The 20,010-nt window shown below is 45.1% G+C and overlaps 1 protein-coding gene across 1 annotated transcript in view; it reads right to left on the reverse strand.

The window, feature by feature from the left end:
• Positions 1–20,010, reverse strand: part of mbt (serine/threonine-protein kinase PAK mbt) — a 97,890-nt gene that overhangs the window by 15,004 nt on the left and 62,876 nt on the right. Inside the window, exons 7-10 of the mRNA XM_065455036.1 lie at positions 13,869–14,246; positions 11,805–11,912; positions 3,743–3,931; positions 2,601–2,734 (exon numbers count right to left, since the gene is read on the reverse strand). Of these exons, the coding sequence (XP_065311108.1) occupies positions 2,601–2,734; positions 3,743–3,931; positions 11,805–11,912; positions 13,869–14,246 (809 nt within the window). The remainder of the gene's footprint in view (positions 1–2,600; positions 2,735–3,742; positions 3,932–11,804; positions 11,913–13,868; positions 14,247–20,010) is intronic.

A 20,010-nucleotide genomic window follows, 5' to 3' on the forward strand; every position in this document is an offset into this window, starting at 1 on the left:
AACGTATTTAATTTTTAATAACTTATTATGCATAAAGCACCACATTATCTGAACCTCAATATAACGAAGTGTTTGTATGCGATTTCAATATAAAGAAATTTCGCTTCCATCGCAAAGGATTGCTGAGACAATAAATAAAAACTTCCGCTGATGCCATTGGTAAACTGATTAAATTACAAGCCAATGCTTGCAAAGGCACCTCTCAAGTCATGTGGGGCCCCACCACAAGAGCAACCGCCACAGTGGAGCCGCATCATGTTCCGTATAAAGTCCAAGCGTGATAAGATCCTATCGCGGCCTGCACACTTTGTGCTTTAAGTGCGAGTGAAAGTGTACGAGGGTGAGACAAGAAAGATAGTGGCTCCAAGAGTTCAGCCTTCCTGAGCGAGCAAAGGAAAAGAGGGAAGGGGAGCTCGCTCTTGTGCATGCGAGGAGCAGGGGGTGGGGGGTGGGGAGGTAAGCTAGCACTTCGCAACTTCTAGCGTGCATCTAGGCCATGACTGCGCATGGCTGTAAGCGCGGAAAAAGGCATAAGCAGCTGCGCACTCTGCTTTAGAGGTAATCTGCTGCATATGCAAAGAGTGGGAGTGCCGAGAAGGTGTGGCATCATGTTAGCTGTCATCCCACGCATTTAGTATTGGAGGTTGCGTAATCTTGAATTTCGGTGATTTGTTGGAACAAGAAGCAGAAAAAGCGTACGCTCCCCGCTGCCAGTGCATTTCATGATAGTGTCGTTCCTGCGTGGGCGACGCTATCAGTTGTTGGGGCGGAGTGCACGCGAAAGAGTGGCCGACTTCGCTTAATTTGTACTGCTGATGTGAAGATATTGTCGACGTGACATGAAGCTGTATCATCCGTCGCCGACTCCCAAGTTCATCAAAATAAATTGTTTTCTTGTACAAATTTGCTTTTTTGAAAACCCAATAATTTGGAAAATTCTGCGGCCCCTTTCCTTGTAACAAAAATCAATCGGCAACTGTACTTATTTGCATGAAAGGTTGAATTTCAATACATAAAATTTTTGATATAGAGAAGCAAATTGATGACTTTACCTATTTCGTTATATCAAGGTTTAGCTGTATTTAAAAAAAGAAAAGTGGTAAAGCCCATTGCAAATCAGGTTGAACATATTCAAATATGAATAAAAAGAGACGCGTACAGAAGCAAATATTTTTGAATATAAGCTATTTATATCAAGTGACAGCAAGCTCATTGGTATGGGGCCGGAACATTGCAACAAGTGAGATTCTCTCTCAGCAGCTGGAAAGTCAACCTCAACTGTTCTGACATACTCTCAGCTGGCGCAAAGCGTCTCATTGTTGCGTTTCACTGTTTTAAAGGGTTTCTTTTGGTTTGAATGAGGGACACCTGCAACTCGGCATGAGTCAACACTTCGTTTTTTGAGCTCAAGCTCCTTCAAAGAAGCGGCAGCACACTTCCTTTCCTGTTCATTTGTCAATGCGTCGGTTCTGTTTGTTCTCGTCCTCTTCCGCCATGCGTTTGCCCCCCGGACTATATGAATAATCTTTTTGGTCAGTCGTACAGTCAACATCCTATTTCTCGGACACCCTGAGGGCCATGAAAATGCCAAAAAGACTGGGCAGTCCGAAAAAATGAATGCATGTCTTTTACTGCCCTTAATGACTCAATCACCACAGTCATATCCGAAAAAGGTCTGAACGCCTGCCAGTGCACTCATTAGGCAAATCGGTGCTCGTATTGTGACAGGAGACGGCGTGTGCACGTGTGTATAATTAAGGAATACATACTGTGTCCCATGACAATTGCCAATTACGACGATTGTTTAGCTTCGCTGCAATCCTCCGTGTATGCTTCACCACGTAACATTGCTGTACCGAGGCGAAGCTGACTTTCGGGAACTGGCATCATGCAATGCGTTGTGCTTTCCAAGCTCCGAAGCCAATCACGAAGATTAGAAAGGCAGAGTTAGTGCTATTGCTTACAGTGGCAAATTATTTCAATGAAAAAACACGGCACCAAATGACTAGAAGCTTAATAGCGAATGTCAAAGTAGCTAGGTTTAGCAGTGCTGCGGTGGTGGAAACGGCTTCCAGCTAATCTGCGTGTGAGAGCGCCGGTTGGGGGCGGTGAGATGATCAAAATGGCGGCGGTAGTGGCTTTGATTAATGCCGTTTTGGAACTGCGGTCAGGGCAAAAAGTTCAGAAAATCGGACGGCCGAAGGGTTCTTGCGTCCGAAATTTCAGACGTTTTTATACAGACTGTGGAGTACATGGTGGTGTCGCGAAGCCATCCGAACTCTCGAGCATATCCCAAAAATCGGGCGTTCAGAAAAATCAATTGTTGGACTGTACACTGACAACTCCTCCAACCGATGACACGGCGTCAAAGACGATTCATTACGGTTCCTCTATGTTACTCGAGCCAGCATTAGCAAGACTTTCGTTCTTTTTAAAAAATGTTCCAGCTAGTTTTCCCTGCTGGAAGCACAAATTAGCTGAGAATTCCTGGTTTTCCCGGTTGGAAGACACCCTACTAAAGGAATAGCGCACAGCAGACATCCTTACTGAAGAGAACTTAAAAACCTGCTCATCTTACTCAGAGCCTTTGCACTACTGACCTGGCATGTGTGACAATGTCGGTGAGGGCTCCACCTTCGAGGAACTCCATGACGACCCAGAGCTCGTCGCCCACCAGGAAGCTGTCGTACATCTCAACTATGTTTGGATGATGGTAGTCCCGCATAATCACCACCTGTGCAGGTGTCGTTAAAGGGGTTGCAACAAGGCTATACTGCAATGACGATTTCTTGAAAAGAAGTGCCCTAATTTGGCTTATTTGCGCAGTGACACAGTCTACCATGCTGAAGGAAAAGCATAGATCCCCCCCACCCCCCCTCCCCCCATCTACAGCAGAACTTTCTGAGATTGTTATGCCTCATAACTACGCAGGTTTGCACACGCAATGATCATGAAGATTTGGCCTGTATAATATGCACATGAGAACGTTATACAAATTAAGGAAATAATTAAATCAAATGCTGAAGCTTTGTGTGCCAAAACCACACTATGATTATGAGACATGCCATAGTAAGGGACTCCAGATTAATTTCGACCACCAGGGGTTCTTTAACATTGAACCTGATAAACGGTACACAGGTGTTTTTGCATTTCGACCCCATCAAAAAATTAAGGAAGTAACTTTGAATGTACTGAACCTCCATCGAGATGCATGCCTTAACTGCAAGGTCTTCTTGGACATTGGGGAATGCAGCGTCTGCTTTGCCTCAACAAAGGCACTGTTAGCATATTGCTTGCAATTTTTTTTTTTCAATTTACTGTTTTTTTCTCTCATTAGTTTCTTTTATTTTCATTTTTATTTCATCTTTCACCGGAATCATCTACAGTAGCACCCGCCGTGGTTGCTCAGTGGCTATGGTGTTGAGCTGCTGTGCACGAGGTCGCAGGATCGAATCCCGGCCACAGGCGGCCGCATTTCAATGGGGGCGAAATGCGAAGACACCCGTGTACTTAGATTTAGGTGCACGTTAATAAACCCCAGGAGGTCGAAATTTCCGGAGTCCTCCACTACGGCGTGCCTCATAATCAGAAAGTGGTTTTGGCACGTAAAACCCCATAATTAATTAATCTACAGTAGCATGTCAGGCATTTTCACTAGGCTAACATCTCCAGGTCTCATAGAAGTCTTTCTATCCACACAGCTTGGCAAAACAGAAGCATGCACATTGTCACCGCTGCTGACCTCATTAAACAGAAGCTCCCGGCGCTGCTGCTTGCGAAGGTCCATCTTCTTGACGGCAACCTGGCGGCCGCTGGGCTTCTCGGTAGCTATGCACACAATGCCAGTCGAGCCTTCACCAATCTTCACAAAGTTGTCCAAGTTGTCACGAGGATCACCTGAACTCACCACCATCTGCAGCGCTGCTCGGAACTGCGAGCAATGCAGTACAGCACCGCTTTAGAATGCCTATTGTGAAATGAATGTGGAGTGCCAGTGGTAGTTGTACAAATAAGTGTGCTTGCACAGCACTGCAGGCACAACCACATGGTGGCTTCACAGAAGCACTACCATGTTTGAAAAAACTTTGAAACACCTTCCTGTTCAAGAGGCAGTATGCAAATTGTATTGCACTGGGCTAGTATAACATAAAACTACCATATTTACTGTAATCTAACGCACACTTTTTTCCGATAGAATAGGTCCAAAACGTGCATGCGTGTTAGAATTGGGCAAGACACTAAGTCTACGTTGCCATATTGCTATTGGTATTTAAAGATGGCCATCTTGTGCCCGCTTCGAGCCTAGCTGCCATAGCCTCCTGCATGTGGTCTTCCCCTTTCCTGTGTTAGCTCTACCAGCGTGGAAGTGCCGACTGCGAACACATGCCTAGTTCATCATAATGCCGCAATTAAAGGGAAAGTGATCACGCGTACAGAGACGGACGGAAACCGTGCCGCATCACGGATGCTTGGAGTTTCCGAAACTTGCGTGCAGGACTGCTGCGAACAGAAGGAGAGGCGTTCCGACTCCGGCTGCTATAGCGTACAATGCGGCCGTACGTGGCCCCTATCTTGAAAATGATCTGTGATGGGCAGAGTCTATGCTATGGTCTACTCGTCTAGGTGCATCGTGCTGTGTTGTCGTTGCTTAGTTTGCAATGAAGCGAGGGGCAGTACGAAGGTCAATTCACGCGCTCCTGCTACCGCACTTTCTCACTCGAGCATTTTGATAACGAGTTTCTGCAGTCATCGAGTGAGATGAGTTCATGTTTGCTTGTGCTTGAGACCATGCTTGTTGATTTAGTTAGTAAGGGAATGTTTACAAGATTATACAGCCGATAAAAGTACTATCCTTGCTTCGCATAGCTGTCTACTAATTTGCTATCGTAATCGATGCTTCACCTTTTGGGTGAAACTGCTACTTTTTTATTCATCAGCAATCTTGAAGGTAAAATAAAAGCAGCTGAAGAATTCTATACTGACCTGTACAGTACCCAGAGGAATCAGGATACCTCCATTAGAAACAGTAATGAACAGGATACAGAAACCATTCCTATAACTAGCGATGAGGTGAGAAGGGCCTTACAAGACATGAAACGAGGAAGAGCGGCGGGAGAAGATGGAATAACAGTCGATTTAATCAAAATGGAAGAGATATATTGCTTGGAAAGCTGGCGGCTCTTTACACGAGGCGTCTATCGATGGCAAGGGTCCCAGAAAACTGGAAGAATGCAAGCATTACACTAATCCACATAAAGGCATGCGTTAAAGAATTGAAAAACTATAGGGCCATTAGCTAACTCCCAGTATTACATAATATATTCACTAAAATAATCTCGAATAGAATAAGGGCAATACTGGTCTTTAGTCAACCAAGGGGACAGGCTGGCTTCAGGAAGGGATACTTTACAATGGATCACATCCATGTCATTAATCAAGTTATAGAGAAATCTGCAGCGTACAATAAGCCTCTCCATAACGCTTTAAAAAATTACGAAAAGCCATTTGATTCAGTAGAAATACCAGAAGTCATAGAGGCATTATGCAATCAAGGAGTACAGACCGCTTACGTAAATACCTTGGAAGGTATCTACAGAGATTCCAAAGCTACCTTAATTCTACAAATCAAAAGCAGTAAGATACCTATAAAGAAAGGGATCAGACAGGGAGACACGATCTCTCCAATGCTATTCACTGCGTGCTTGGAAGAAGTATTCAAGCAAATTAAACTAGGAAGGCTTAGGAGTAAGGATCAACGGCAAATATCTCGGCAACCTTCAGTTTGCTGATGACATTGTTCTATACAGCAATACTGCAGAGGAGCTGCAACAAATGATTGAGGAACTTAATAGAGATATGTAAGAGTGGGGTTGAAGATTAATATGCAGAAGACAAAGATAATGATGAATAGCCGGGCAAGGGAACAAGAGCTCAGGATTGCCAGTTAGCCTCTAGAGTCTTTAAAGGAGTATGTTTACCTAGGTCAACTAATCACAGGGAACCTTGATCATGAGAAGTAAATTCATAGAAGAATAGATATGGGTTGGGTCGCATATGGCAAACATTGTCAGCTCCTGACTGGAAGCTTACCATTATCACTAAAAAGGAAGGTGTACAGTCAGTGCATTTTACAGGTGCCGACGTATGGGCAGAGACTTGGAGATTGACAAAGAAGCTTGAGAACAAGTTAAGGACCGAACAAGAGCGATGGAACGAAGAATGCTCGGCATAACTTTAAGAGACCGAAAGAGAGCAGTTTGGATCAGAGAGCTAACGGGTATAGCCAATATTATAATTGACATTAAGGGGAAAAAATGGAGCTGGGCAGGTTATGTAATGCGCAGATTTGATAACCGTTGGACCATTAGGGTTACAGAATGGGTACCAAGAGAGGGCAAACGCAGTCGAGGGCGGCAGAAGACTAGGTGGAGCGATGTAATTAGGAAATTTGCAGGCACCGGTTGAAATCGGTTGACGCAGGAAGGGGTAATTGGAGATCGCAGGGAGAGGCTTTCGTCCTGCAGTGAGCATAAAATAGGCTGCTGCTGCTGATGATGATGAACCTTAATGCATAAAGAGTAAATCTCTTTTTCCGATTGAGAGAGTTTTATTTCTGTGTGAAAGAATGAGGTGTGCGGTACAGTAAAGGACTTTTCTTTTTAAGGTCACAACAAAAACATATGCATAACAATCAAGGGAGTTTTTTTTTCCATTCCATTTAGGTCACGGAAAATGAGTGCGCATTGCAATCAAGTACATATGGTATTTCAATTTGTTTATATTTCAAATCTGCCATTAGCCCTCACAGATAGGTCAGAATTGCTCAGTCTCTGCCCAAATGGGCACAGCCTGCCCGCCCATGTAAGCTGGGCCCGAACTATTTTGACCTATCACGGAAGGCTAATGGCTGATTTGATATAATTAGAGATTGGTATAGTTTTACACTATTCTGAGCCTGGTATGCAGTCAGCCAGTGCTATAGTTCAAACCCCCTAGGAACCGCAGAGATTGTTGCACGAATTGTGAATAAAGAGAACTTGAGACAGAATTTGGTCAGAAAGAGTATTACTGAGTCAACATACAGACAGAACTACACACAAAACAACGTAGGAGAATTGGCAACACGAAAAGGAAATAGTGATATAACAGAACCACAATTCTGAATACGAGGTGTTTTCTTAAGCTGGTAATTTCATGCATGCATGTACCCACACAAATATGCACATGAAATAGCACATGGTAAACACACAAGAATGCGCACACGTGAAATATGCACATGAATACTGGCCCACCACAAACATACATTTGCATGTACACAAATACACATAGTAAACACACATACAGTCAGAAACCGATTATTCAGACATAGATAATTCGGACATGCTTGATTATTCGGTCAGCCCCGCAGCACTGCTACTAGCCCTATAGACTTAATGCATAAGGACGACCAAAATTCTGGACAGCTTGCAATAATTGCAATATTAAATGCAATAATATTCACTATGACTGCATGACCGTGCGCTAATATGAACATTGAGTCAAGCAGAAATACGATATTTTCGTTCCGAGATCCGTGATACAGTTGAACCCACTTATAACAATACACCAGAGCCACGAAAATTCCATTGTTAAAACCGGGTTGCATAAAGAAAAAAAATGGGGGAGAGCGTAGCTGTTCCAAGAAAACTATAATGGTGGGGAGGCCAGTCCTCCTCCCCACCACCTTCCTCCATCCGGCTTCTGATTGTGCTGACTCATTTAACAGTTTAACTCTGCTTCCTGTGCGCTCCAATCACGTGTGATTAACAAGCTGTGGCTGTCGTCGTTCCGAGAATGGCGCTGCAAATGCTAAAAAGGGTCACGGGCAGCAAGTGACATACGAGCTCCACTGAGGCATCAGTTTGGTGGCCCCAAAAGGTGCCTTTTAAACAATGCAGGAAGGGTGTCGTGGCAGCATCTCTGCTCAAGAAATCCAGAAGAAATGCTGGGACGTGATTGCCACAAGCATCTCGCCACGTACTTCCCCTTGGCTTGCACAACAAAACCGCATGTCCGTCAGCCTTGCTTGCTTTATGCGAAGCTTGCCAACATCCTTCTCCAAGGTATCCAGCTACTCCACGTAGTGAAGCGGAAGGTCCCTCGAGAAAACAAGCCCATGAGGGACTGAATCACCTACAGTACCTCCCGCGGGGACATTGCTGAGGCAGCCTGACCTACTGCGTCAGAGCTGCTCTCATGGCTGTCACTGTGGCTATCCAATGCAAGCCCATTCACAATGATTGCTTCATCAATTAGAAGCACTTCGTTTTCAAATCTATAGCAGTGAGCTTTCTTTTCACCGGGAATGTTGTGCAATGCTGATGATCAGCGGGCAGATCAGCCACCTTCCATTTTGGCGGCGAGTCAAATGAGGCTGAGAAACAATGTGGCCAGAAATTACTTCAACACAATGAACAAAGACAAGCACGAGCGACTTAATCCATAACATAATTGCGTAGAATGAGGGCCACAGAATAAAGAACCAACTGTGAGGGCCCAGTGAGCAACCTGGGAGCAGCACCAGCAGTACAGTTGGCGTGGTCCATTTGTGTTTTAGAGGGTGGCATGGTGCAGAGCTACAGGCGCAGCCCATTCGTGTTCGGAGGTGTGGAAGGGCGATGGGAGAGATGCGCACAAGGCTGGCGTGCATCTCTCATGTAGAGAAGCGTGCGGCGGCAGTTGGGGTGGCGGGCTATTGTGCAGCGGCTCCTATTTCACTTTTTTCTTTTTAAGGATTTCGTATTTCATTACCTTTCGACACGGACATCCAGCAGCCGGACTACATCGTTATAACCGATAATGTGGCATGAGGACATTGTAGTATGCGCGATATTTCCCCATAGAAAACATACAAAAGCTGACGGTGCAGCAGCTTTTCATTGTTATAACTGATATACTGTTAAAACCGGTATTGTTATAAGTGGGTTTGGCTGTACTGAAACTACCAATGCTTAGTGGATCTAGTAGTCGCCAATGAGAATTCGGTGCAGGCAATGACTGTACTTTCATCTATCTGTAGCGACAACATGACAATGGTTGAAATACATTGGAATCCCGTTGACGTGTTCCCGTTACATACGTTCCTGTGAACACACACCAAAAAAATGACCCAGAGGAGTTACATTCATTTTTTACCAGTTCATACGTTCCCGGAAAACACGATTCTTGGGCACCAACGTTCAGTACGTCGCCAAACTGCGAGTGTATGATACATTTTCCGGCCACTAGATTCCATGTGAACAAGAAAATGTGTGAAGTGTGTGCGATTGAGAACAGTATATAGCTGCCTGCTGCGGCAGCTCCACCGCAATACTCGCCCGCCCGCTTCACATGAAAATGCCGGTGCGCACTTAGTTCAACATTTCGGTACCAGCAGATCTTCTCCGGGGAAGTTGCACGCGGCATTCACAGCTATCACCGCCAATCCCACTGCAATAAGCATCTTCACCTATCTGTTCCACAGCGCGTGGTGCCGTTAGAAGTGCAGTGCACGGTTTTATTAGGCGATAACCGAAACGCGCTTTTGTTTCACACTGCAGACTGCGATCGTATACGTTTTGCTGTTGCTAGATCCCATGTGAACAAGAAAAGATGTGAGGCGCACGGGATCGAGAACAGGGGTGCTATAACGTAAAGCTATTCCAAACTTTTCTATTCCAATTTTGCAATCAGCCCTACACGATAGATCAAAACATTTTTGGGTCGCCACCCACTGTGCCTGTCTGTCATGCAATGTCATCAAAACGGCGTGATAATGCCCCGTTTGATATGGTATGTATACAGTGATTATGCATGATTAAACCGAACGAAAGAAAAAAAATAATTTCTGATTCGACGCCTTTTTCGCCATTAGCAAAAAAGGCATCGTTTTACCAACTGCTACTTGTGAAACGTTTTCGGGCTACGCCCACTTTACCTGCCTGTCATGCAAAGTTGCAAAAGCACAAAAACTTACCACGTCAAAGTAACGTATATGTGTTCAAGATGCATTAATATGCCCAACAAAACTGAAAGCTTTTGTGAATAGCCGGAGACTGCCCCGTTTCAAAAGGAATAGAAGATGGCTGCCCGCTGATCACTGTTGCGTTGGCTACTCTTAGCTGCCAGGGGCATGGCTTTATTTGCATATAAGATTTTGCGTGACAGTATAACATTATTGAGACCTTGCGGCACGTATACGACATCACTCTGTCAACTCTCCTTTGCTGAGGATCCATTTTAACGGCATTTTTAACCTTCCGTTGCAGGCCGCCGTGATTTTCAACCAGCCACCGCAAGCTAAGTAACAGGAAGCGTACCAATCGGAGACACCGGCACTACCCTGCTCATCTAGCTATCTACTTTCAGTGCACTGGCTCGGCCCCATTGAAACTCTCATCTGAGCGTGCTCCTCACCTCTTCTCAGCCAATTAGGATAAGAAAAACTGCTCAATGCAGCCAATGGTATTCGCTTTGAAAGCAAAAGAAAGTGACATCCTACAAACGAGAAGCGCGTTTGATTGGGCTTTTCGAACAACGCTTTGGGTTACTGCCCGATGCTTGCGCCTGTGGTTACATAGATTTGACGTCAGGAGATTGGAATAAAAACAAAGGGATTTTACATTATAGAGCCCCACATACCCGCCTCATGTGAAAACGACGGCGTGCACAGTTTCTTATTCCAGCACCAGCAAACGTCCGCCTGGGTCGTCGTACGCAGCATTCACAGCTATCGCTGCCAAACCTACTGCAATAAGCATCTTCACCTATCTGTTTTACAGTGTGTGGGGCGTAGTGCCATTGGTAGCATACTGCATGCTTTTAGCAGGCGATAATCCAAACGCACTGCTGTTCCCTGCTGCAAGCAGAGCGATGTGGGCATCACGTTTCGCTTGGGCGGCATCCAGCATCGCCCACCAGCTTGATTTGGTTTCGGTTTCCCATCGCCCTCTTAAATCAACATGCTATAGGAAAACAACAAAATGTGTCTCGGGTAACCGGAGCACCACGAGCTCAACGCGCGTCGGCGTGCGTCTCTTACCGTGACGTTTTACATTTATGTAGATGTCAACAATAGTTGAGTCTGTCAAATTTTTGTAGTTACGTCTGATCGCGTGTTTTCCTGGTTAGTATGTTTTTTTTCTCCCAGTTTTTTTTCCTAGATCTATGAACAAGGTTGTACTGTACATGGCCGCAATACTGTAGAGGCGCCTTCCGCTTGATTCTATGCCACTCGTATTGTCCACTGTTCATGGCCGGCTGATCCCGTTGGTAACACATGCAGAGCATTGCTTTGACCACTGACGTAGCGTGAAAAGTGTGAAAACGAAGAACATAAAAGGAATTGCTAGCAAATTATGACTGTGAAACGCCTAGGCAAGGGCAAGCGTACTTACGTGCAGAAACAAACATTTGACAAACTTGGGCCATATTTACGAACAACCACTTTTGAAAGATACTTTCACTTTTGCGACATTTTTCATGACAATGTTTGCATACAGTGATAAGATAATGTGCTTGGCACTGTGCCAAGAATGCTGCTGCTCCTAGACATTGATGTGTCTTACGTTACAGCCATGCACCATTGAAAGTATCTCCAAAAAATGTGGGTTACTTCGGTATTTTTGACTCCCGATTATTTAGACATTTTGGCGATCCCCATCAAGTCCGAATTATTGGTCGACAACTGTACACCCATGCAAATTTTGTGCTATATTTGTACAGAGAGTAACAACAATTAGGTCACAATGGAGCTCCTAATGGAGCTGTGTGCAAAGCAGACAGACCTGCTCATGTGACAGCCTTTGGTGCTCGGGTGGATGGCTTGACTGGGGCTTGCCTGCCACCGGTGGTGGTGCATGGTCCATTGCTGCTTGACTTTTGCCCATTCCATCCTGGTGGTGGTGGAGAAAAAAGTCCCAAATCAAGGAACACTGCAGCAGTCATTGGTTGCTTGGTTGCTCTCATTGACAAAAGGGATGCGTATTTTGCAGTGAGTGCTGTTCTGGGCACTTGACACGCTTGTATTCACCCAGAGACATCATTATTGCTAGCATGTGTCCTGACACGTTTACCACACATGACTTTGCACTGGTACACACTCCTCACGTGACAATTAAGGGGAGAGCTTCCTCAGACATCGCTAAACAAGGTATCAATGGCTTCGGCATAATTAAAAAATATCCAATAAGACTGACCTCACTGCTGTTAAGTAAAATCTGAGGAACTGATTTCTCACAAGTTTTAGAAAAATTTAAGTGAAACAATCATATAAAATTACAATGAACTGAGATGCACAAATTGCCCCATATTCGAAGTAAGCACATAAAATTACATATATATAAAAGTGTTGAGCACCATAACTCGAAGGCTGAATACCGTATTTACTCGCATAATGATCGCACTCGCGTAATGATCGCACCCCTGAATTTTGACGTCAAAATTCTATTTTTAAAATTTCCCGTGTAATGATGCACCCCGAACTTGCCGCAGCGATATGTCGTGTGCCAAGTCTAGCTAATAATGATCGCGTCTACCATCTGTCGAATGCTACGCAAACGACTCTTCAAGACAAACCAAGCGGTCAGCACGCACCAAACATTCTTAAGTAGATGCCCCATTTCATTACTTTCATCACTTCCACACTTCCATGATTAAAAAAAAAAAAAAAGCTGCAACTAAACTTGCCTTTATTATGTGTAGGCTTTATAATGGTTGCGGTCAACAACAACAAAAAAGGCACCTTTCGATTCATCTCATCGGCACTCGTGGGCACGCAACAAATTGCGAGCGGCAACGATAGTAGCCACATTTACACTGATACGTTAAATGTGTACCGTATTCATACGCCGACGCTTGTAACACAAGATATTCGCCCACCCTTAGTGGAAAGGTGCCGTATTAGGATAGTAGTGAAAACAGATGCCACAGTTTCCGCAGCTTGCCGGCCATGTGTTTCTATGTCACTGGCAGCTAAGCGCGCCCATCTGTTTCTGTCCCCTCAAAGTGGACATGGCTATGTTATTGCCGCAAACTTGCCAATATTAACGATATTACTCATGACTGATACGGAATAAACTGTTTTAATGCACGTAATTTACTCACGAGAAGAAAAAATAAAATCGCGTTCGGCGCGTTCGGCTTGCTCCGCCGGCCCCCATGTTTGTTTTGGTGTCCTGCAGCAAACACTGGACAAAAATTATTTTTTTTCTTTTCGTGGGAAATTTAACCTGCATAATGATGGCACCCCTGATATTGCGTTAATTTTTCTGACAAAAAAAAAAGTGCGATCATTATGCGAGTAATTACGGTATGTATGCCTAAGAAATGGAGCTGCTTGGATAGGGATTTGAACTGGGGACCTTGATCACAGGAACCCAATGCTCCACCTGTGCTCCCTGCCACCTCTTGATAAGAAGCTAAAGACGGCAGAAGCAGTGATGGAACAAAAAAGATAGGTGTTGCAAGGATGCAGGGTCAGAGGTGTGGATCATAAGCCAAAGGGATTAGCCGATAAGTCTTAAATAGACCAAGTAAGAGTGGGGCAGGTCATGTAATGCATAGGACTGACAATTGGTGCTTTATTAGAGGAACAGAAGAGGTGCCAAGGAAAGGGCAGTGCAGTTGAGACTGATAAAGAATTGGGTGGTTTGATAAAACTGATAATATTGCAGACATAGAGTGGAGTCAGCCGATGCCTGACAGGGGTAATTCAAGCTCACCAAGAGAGACCTTCGTCCTGCAGTGCTTGTAATATTAGTATCAGCTGATGACGATGACAAAGTGTTAAAAATGATTCTCACTCAATCAGACAACAGAATGCAAGAAGGCACACTGCGAGTGCCACTCACCCGACCACCATCCACTATGGTCTGTCCTCCAGCAGGTGGCTGCTGCTGCACTGGTGGCTGCTGGTGTGGTCCCGTAGGCTGGTAATGATGATGGTGATGGTCATTTGGCACCTTGGGTTTTGGCGGGGTGGCTGGCAATTCCTTGGCAATGGGCCCTGGCCCGGGCGAATGGCTGTGGCCTGGGTGAGACTTGGACGGTCCGTACTGGTGAGGTCCACACTGAGGCCCTGGCCGGTAACTGTCCGGCAGCAGGTGCCCAGCCTGCGGGCCATGGTTGATGTTCTGCGGAGAGACTCTTTGTTGCTGCTGCTGCAGTTGGGAGGGTGGCAGCTGGGAGGCTGGATGCTGGTATGGAGGGATAGAGTAGCCGCCAGGATGCTGTAAATACAGCATAAAAGTCCATTAGGTGCTATACAACACAAAAGCATTTTATTTCTAAAAAAAAAAATCAAAAGAAGGAAAAAAAAAAGGTGGAAGGCACTGTCAATAAAAGCTTGTACAAAACAATCAGTGGCAGGAGGCTGCAGTGAACAACAACAACAACAACAACAACAACAACAACAACAACAACAACAACAACAACAACAAAAGGGATGTGTGAATACTCGAATATCACCGAATCGAATAATGAGTGTTCAAATAATTCTATTTTCAAATCGAATATCTACTATTTAATTTTTCAAATATATTCAATATGTTCAGTGTAGAGATGCGCGCAGTGCTGCATGTCGCATACGCTGCGGAGCCTCTCGTGCTTGACACTGCACAAGTGAGTGCCTCGGTGTTTTGTTTTTCAGCACAAAAGGAGCTCCACAGACAGGCTGTCCCCCTGCTGACGCAGTTGCGGACAGCTTGCCTCTGCAAACACTTTGCCTCTGCTGGATGGGCAGAGGCGCAAACATGAGTGGCCTGGAGGGTGCAGCCACCTGGTGGCAGAGCTCAACCAGACAAACAAAGAGCTAATATAGCAGTAACGAATAGTATTCTACTTTGCAGCTAGCGTAAATTTTTGGCAGAAGCATAATCATGAACACATTGTCTTTTCAAAAGTTTAAGATGTTTTACTCTTGGTTGCAGCAATATTAGCTCTGTGTTTGGCTGGTAGAGCTCTGCACCACCAGGCAACTGCACTAATAGGTCCCTCAGGCCTCTCAAGTTTACACTTCTGCCTATCAGTCGTAATGCCCAGCACTGCGACAGAATGCCAAGACAACCAGAAGTAGACGTCATGATGTACCATCATGACGCAGAGCCAGCGAAGGCGGACCTTAGGCCTGATTGCTCAGCGAGTGAGTTGGAGAAAAAGCATGGCTAGAGAGGAGAGTAACTTGCAATCCTCCATAGCTCTTTTAATACGAGACGCATCACTTAAACTGTGGCACAAATGTTTTACTGTAGCTGTATTCTACACATCTACAAAATTTGTCCATATCATTTCAGGAGTTTTAACTATCTTACAAAGCCCTACAGATTCTATTGCAGGAAATTAAGATTGGTAGAATGATTGTTTCTGCATCTTCTAGTGAGTTTAATTACGAAGTAATTAAATCTTCCTTTTATGTGCAGGTTCCTCATGTTGCGCTGTTTTATATCATATGAATCACCAACAGAAGCACATGTGAAAGTATTTGCTGTAGCCATTACTAGAAAGAGAAAACTGGAGGGGCGTCCTTTCTTTTCGTGTTTCTGTGAGTGTGGCGTACATGTAGGTGCGTTCTGTTACACTCTGAAGCAACTTACTAAGATGAGCTACCTTGGAACTACCTAGACTGCACATTATTTTTTTGCCATAAACAATTTCCAAGCCATGAATTGGTTCCACCCAGATAAGGTTTGCATTCTAATGCACCAATACAGATGGACCAACAGGGTAGAAATTCCAAAAGCAACACCTGGGTTATAAGAGCCATCGTACAGTAAAACCCGATTAATATGCACCCGCTTACGATGCAGTTACGGTTAAAATGTAGTTGCCACAGTTCCCTGGCCAAGTTCCCATTGAACCCAATGTATTGACCGACCGCACACAGCACAGTGGCTCGTAGAATGCATACCGGTTAGCTACACTAAGTCGCAGTTTGGCAAACAGCATGTTGCACTGCAAATGTATGCTTTTTTATACTTTTGAAAAAGAAAATCAATGCGGAAACTACGATTCAATCGGTACTCGGAAGTATGCATCGACACCGTGTATCGATGATGCCATGTTGGTGATGGCGCTTTCTCCTTTAGATTGGGTGGCCAAGTGTGGAAAGCGTGGTGGTGTAGCTGAAAGCCCCATCGCAGCAATCATCACTTTCACGCTCCGACCTGCCCAAAATTTTGCTGCTTTGCAACTGCATCGAGTTGGTCAAGCGTCGCGCATTGCATGTGTGTCATCAATGTGGTGTCGTTCGGGGTTCAGCAGTGACTGCATATTTCATCGCACATGCGACTCTATCCTCAGAGTGTTGCATACGTAGTGGTGTCGTTCGTGGTGGTTCAGCGTTGGCTGAATATTTCACCGGGTTTCATCTAGACAAACGCAGCCAAGCCAAAACCGAATGGACAAAAGGATTGCATGTTCAGCGTGAAGGAGAAGTTGGGACACTCTTCGTAGCATTGAAACCGGAACAACTAAAACCGCCATTGCAAGTGCGTAGGAACTGCCTTTAACAACAGTTTGCGGCAGATGGAAAGCACAGGAAAAAGCTAAGGAGCGATGCCACATCAAACATGAAGAGGTGACGCTTGAAGGGGTCAGCCTTTCCCGAGGTTGAAGAAGCCTTGATGTTGTTGCTGGGAAAAGTCAGGGCGAACAACTTACCAGTCGGCAGCCCCTTACTTACCAAAAAGGCAGAAATATTTGGTAGCCACCTGAACAGCAAGAACTTTTTTTGCAGCAACCGTTGGATAGCAAGGCTTAAAGCATGCCACAACGTAAGTGCCTGGGTGGTGTGTGGAGAGGAAGCACATGCAGACCACGAAGGTGCCACGGAATGGTAGAATTGGCCGCTGCCACAAACTCTAGCCAACTACGCCATGGAAGACGTTTTCAACATGGACGAGTCGGCACTCTTTTAGAATTCTGCCCAACAGAATGTTGGTGTTCAAGGGTGAAAACTGCACTGGTGGCAAGCATGCTAAAGAAAGGCTGTCAGCTGCTTTCATGGTCAATGCGACAGGAAGCCAAAAGCTGCTACTGCTTGTTATCGGCCGGTATATAAACTAGAAGTGCAGAACTGCCCTCGGGCGTCATATACAGAAGCAACACAAAGGCTTGGATGACGGCAAAGTTTTTAAGGAATATGTGCAGCTCCTGGACCAGTGTTTTGAGGGAGCAAAAAAAAAAAGTTGTCCTTGTGCTCGACAATGCGTTGGCAAATGATGTGCTGAATAACTTGGGCACAATTGAACTCTTCTTCCTGCCGAACACCACGGCGCTTGCACAAGCCCTCACCAAGGGCATCATTCACTCAGTCAAGCATTTAACAGATGAGAGGTCTCATGGCGAAGTTGGCCCAAGGTCTCTCAAAATTTGAGGATGCTGTTGTCGCTGCAAGGCCTCGACGGCAGCAACTGAAGCTGACTGACTTTTGGTCCATTGCTTCGGAATAAAGCGAGCTGTGTGTTGAAAATATTACTACTCATGACCTTTTCTTCACTTTTCAAAGTCGTGGCTAATTCGTGGTTTTGAGTTATGGGGGGACACCCCACTTAAAATTTTTAAAATTTATTTATGGGCACAATTTCATCAAACATTCAACACTTATGTATATGACATGATGATTTCAAACATGCAATTGGTTTTCTTGTGCAGGAGCTATTTTTCAAAATATCAGCAATACATATTTTTTGTATGGACTAATTTGGAGGCAAGTTCTCTCTAAAATGCTGGTTGTTATGAAGGAGACTAGCATATCAAAATGATGTTGAATGATCATAGCTTGCAGTGCTACAAGAATTAATGTTCTAGACTGATTTGGGCAAAAGTTACAGCATGTCAAACTTTTGTAAGCACACATCATTAGGAGCACCCTGGACAAATTATTACTTTTTGAACTTTCTGTAATAATATTTGTTCATATTTTAGGTCTATTTCATTCCCAATCTGTACACCTTCCTGACAAAGAAAAAAGAGATAATTATTGCGATAGGATAAGTATAACCAGAGATATTGTCACTCCAAAACTACACCACCACAAAAATGCCATTTTGAGAAAACGAGGAAAAACATTTCACAGCATGTTCATGGTGATTATGGCAAATGCTTAAACACTAAATTGATCAAGGATGATACATGGGTCTAACCAAGTAAGGATGAATGTTTTAGACCAATTTGGACCAAAATTAGAGCATATCAAAATGAATTTTCAAAGTAAAAGCCAATAGTAACTTTCAAGAAAAATTACTGTTAGAAATTTTCTGTAATAATATTTACTCCTATTTTAGGCCTATTTCGCTAATTCACTACCATCCTGACAAAAAAAAAGAAAGGATTACTGTGATAGGATAAGTAAAACTGGAGATATTGTTGCTCCAGAACTAAGACAACATCAGAAATGCTGCTTTGAGAAAGGGGCAAAAATATTTCCGTTTATTCAGACCTCAACCCCCAACAGTATCTCTCAAAATGAACCAGGGAAGTGGTTGGGATACATCCTGTTGTGGTGCTTTTTTTCTTCACTGCCTCAGCAAGGCCAAGTGATGCTGCCCTCTTTTTGGTGGAACTCATGCTACGCCGCAAGTCCTTTTCTTTTGCCCTGCAGTTCCTGTCAATGTTATGTTCATGTTCAGCTCTGCTAGCACTGCATGCTCATTTCTAGCATTAAAACGCAGCACAGTCTCTGCAACAGCTGCCTGTACTGCAACAAATCACAAGTGCTGCTCTTTTGCTAGCAAGCTCCAGATTACTGAGAGGAGAGACTCATTCAAGTTCTGAGTCCTTCCCCTCAGGCATCTCTGCAGCAGGCTCTTTTCCGACAAGCACTGGTACGCTGGCAAAAGAGCTGCAGCCACACCACTAGGCAAATTATGCTGGTGCCTAGGCTCTGGCTCCCCTTTGGCCTTTGCTGCATTGTGGGGGCACCAAGACTGCTCACCAGCCAGGCACTGTGCATTGGTTTGGGCAACTGTCGGTGTAAGTTATATGATGAAAGGTTGCCATCACTGCACAGCTCATGGCTTCCACATTACCAACATAAGATTTTAGTGCTCGCCCATAGTAGACAGCCTGTTGATCAGCTCAGCTGTCAGCCTCCCCTTGCCAACAAGCTTTCGTTTGCTTTCACCCTTTGTTACGATCAGCCTGCAGGGATAGTGACCTGCTAACCTCTCCCAGCCTGTTGCAGCTGTTTCGGACGACCTGCGGGGGTGGCGATCTTCGGAGAATCGAACCCTTCCCGGTCTGCTGCGACGAGTGGCTTTGGAGAGCCAACAATGCGCGTCTTTGGAGATGATGATGATGATGAAAAACGTTTATTTGCTCCATTTTGCAGTGATTTTTGCGGCTTCAGATGGAGTCTTCCATCTTCTCTCCAGGGTCGGTTCCCCTAGTCCAGGGCTCCGCTGATGGTAGCTGCCCTGCATGCACGCCTTACTAGTCCTTGTTGGACTTTCAGGATGTCGCTGGATAGCATCCTCTCCCACTGTTCCGCACTCGGGTTTTTTATTATGGCTAGCCCTTCTGTTTTCTGGCAAGCCCATGAGGTATGGTATAGGCTTGGTTTGTCTCCACACCATGGGCACTTGTTCTCGTAATGGGAGAACCCGTGACACCAGCAAAGTTAACCGACCGTGCACCTCCTTCAGAGAACCAATGGCGCCAACAAGGAAAGCCACATTTAGCGGACCGTGTATTGTTACTTGATTCGCTGTCGCCTTCATGGTCTACTTGCAGCAAGAGAGCTGCTGGAAAAGGGTGTTCTGCGGTGCATTTTCACGGGCCCCAGAATTCGTTAGTCTGCTGACAGTTGTGGCGGCTACCTGAGAAGTCAGCTCTAGAATGAAGAGGCGCCCGCTGGGGTCAAGCGTGACAACCTGTCTACGAGGACCCACTTGGTGGGTTCTGGGAATCCAAAGTGCGCATGTGAGTGTGTGAGCCCTTCCCCTAAAAGGCAGGTCGACTACACCTCCAACGACTGTGGACGGTCCGACTGGACGA

The sequence above is a fragment of the Dermacentor albipictus genome, chromosome 7 (assembly GCF_038994185.2).
Source record: "Dermacentor albipictus isolate Rhodes 1998 colony chromosome 7, USDA_Dalb.pri_finalv2, whole genome shotgun sequence".
Taxonomy (NCBI): domain Eukaryota; kingdom Metazoa; phylum Arthropoda; class Arachnida; order Ixodida; family Ixodidae; genus Dermacentor; species Dermacentor albipictus.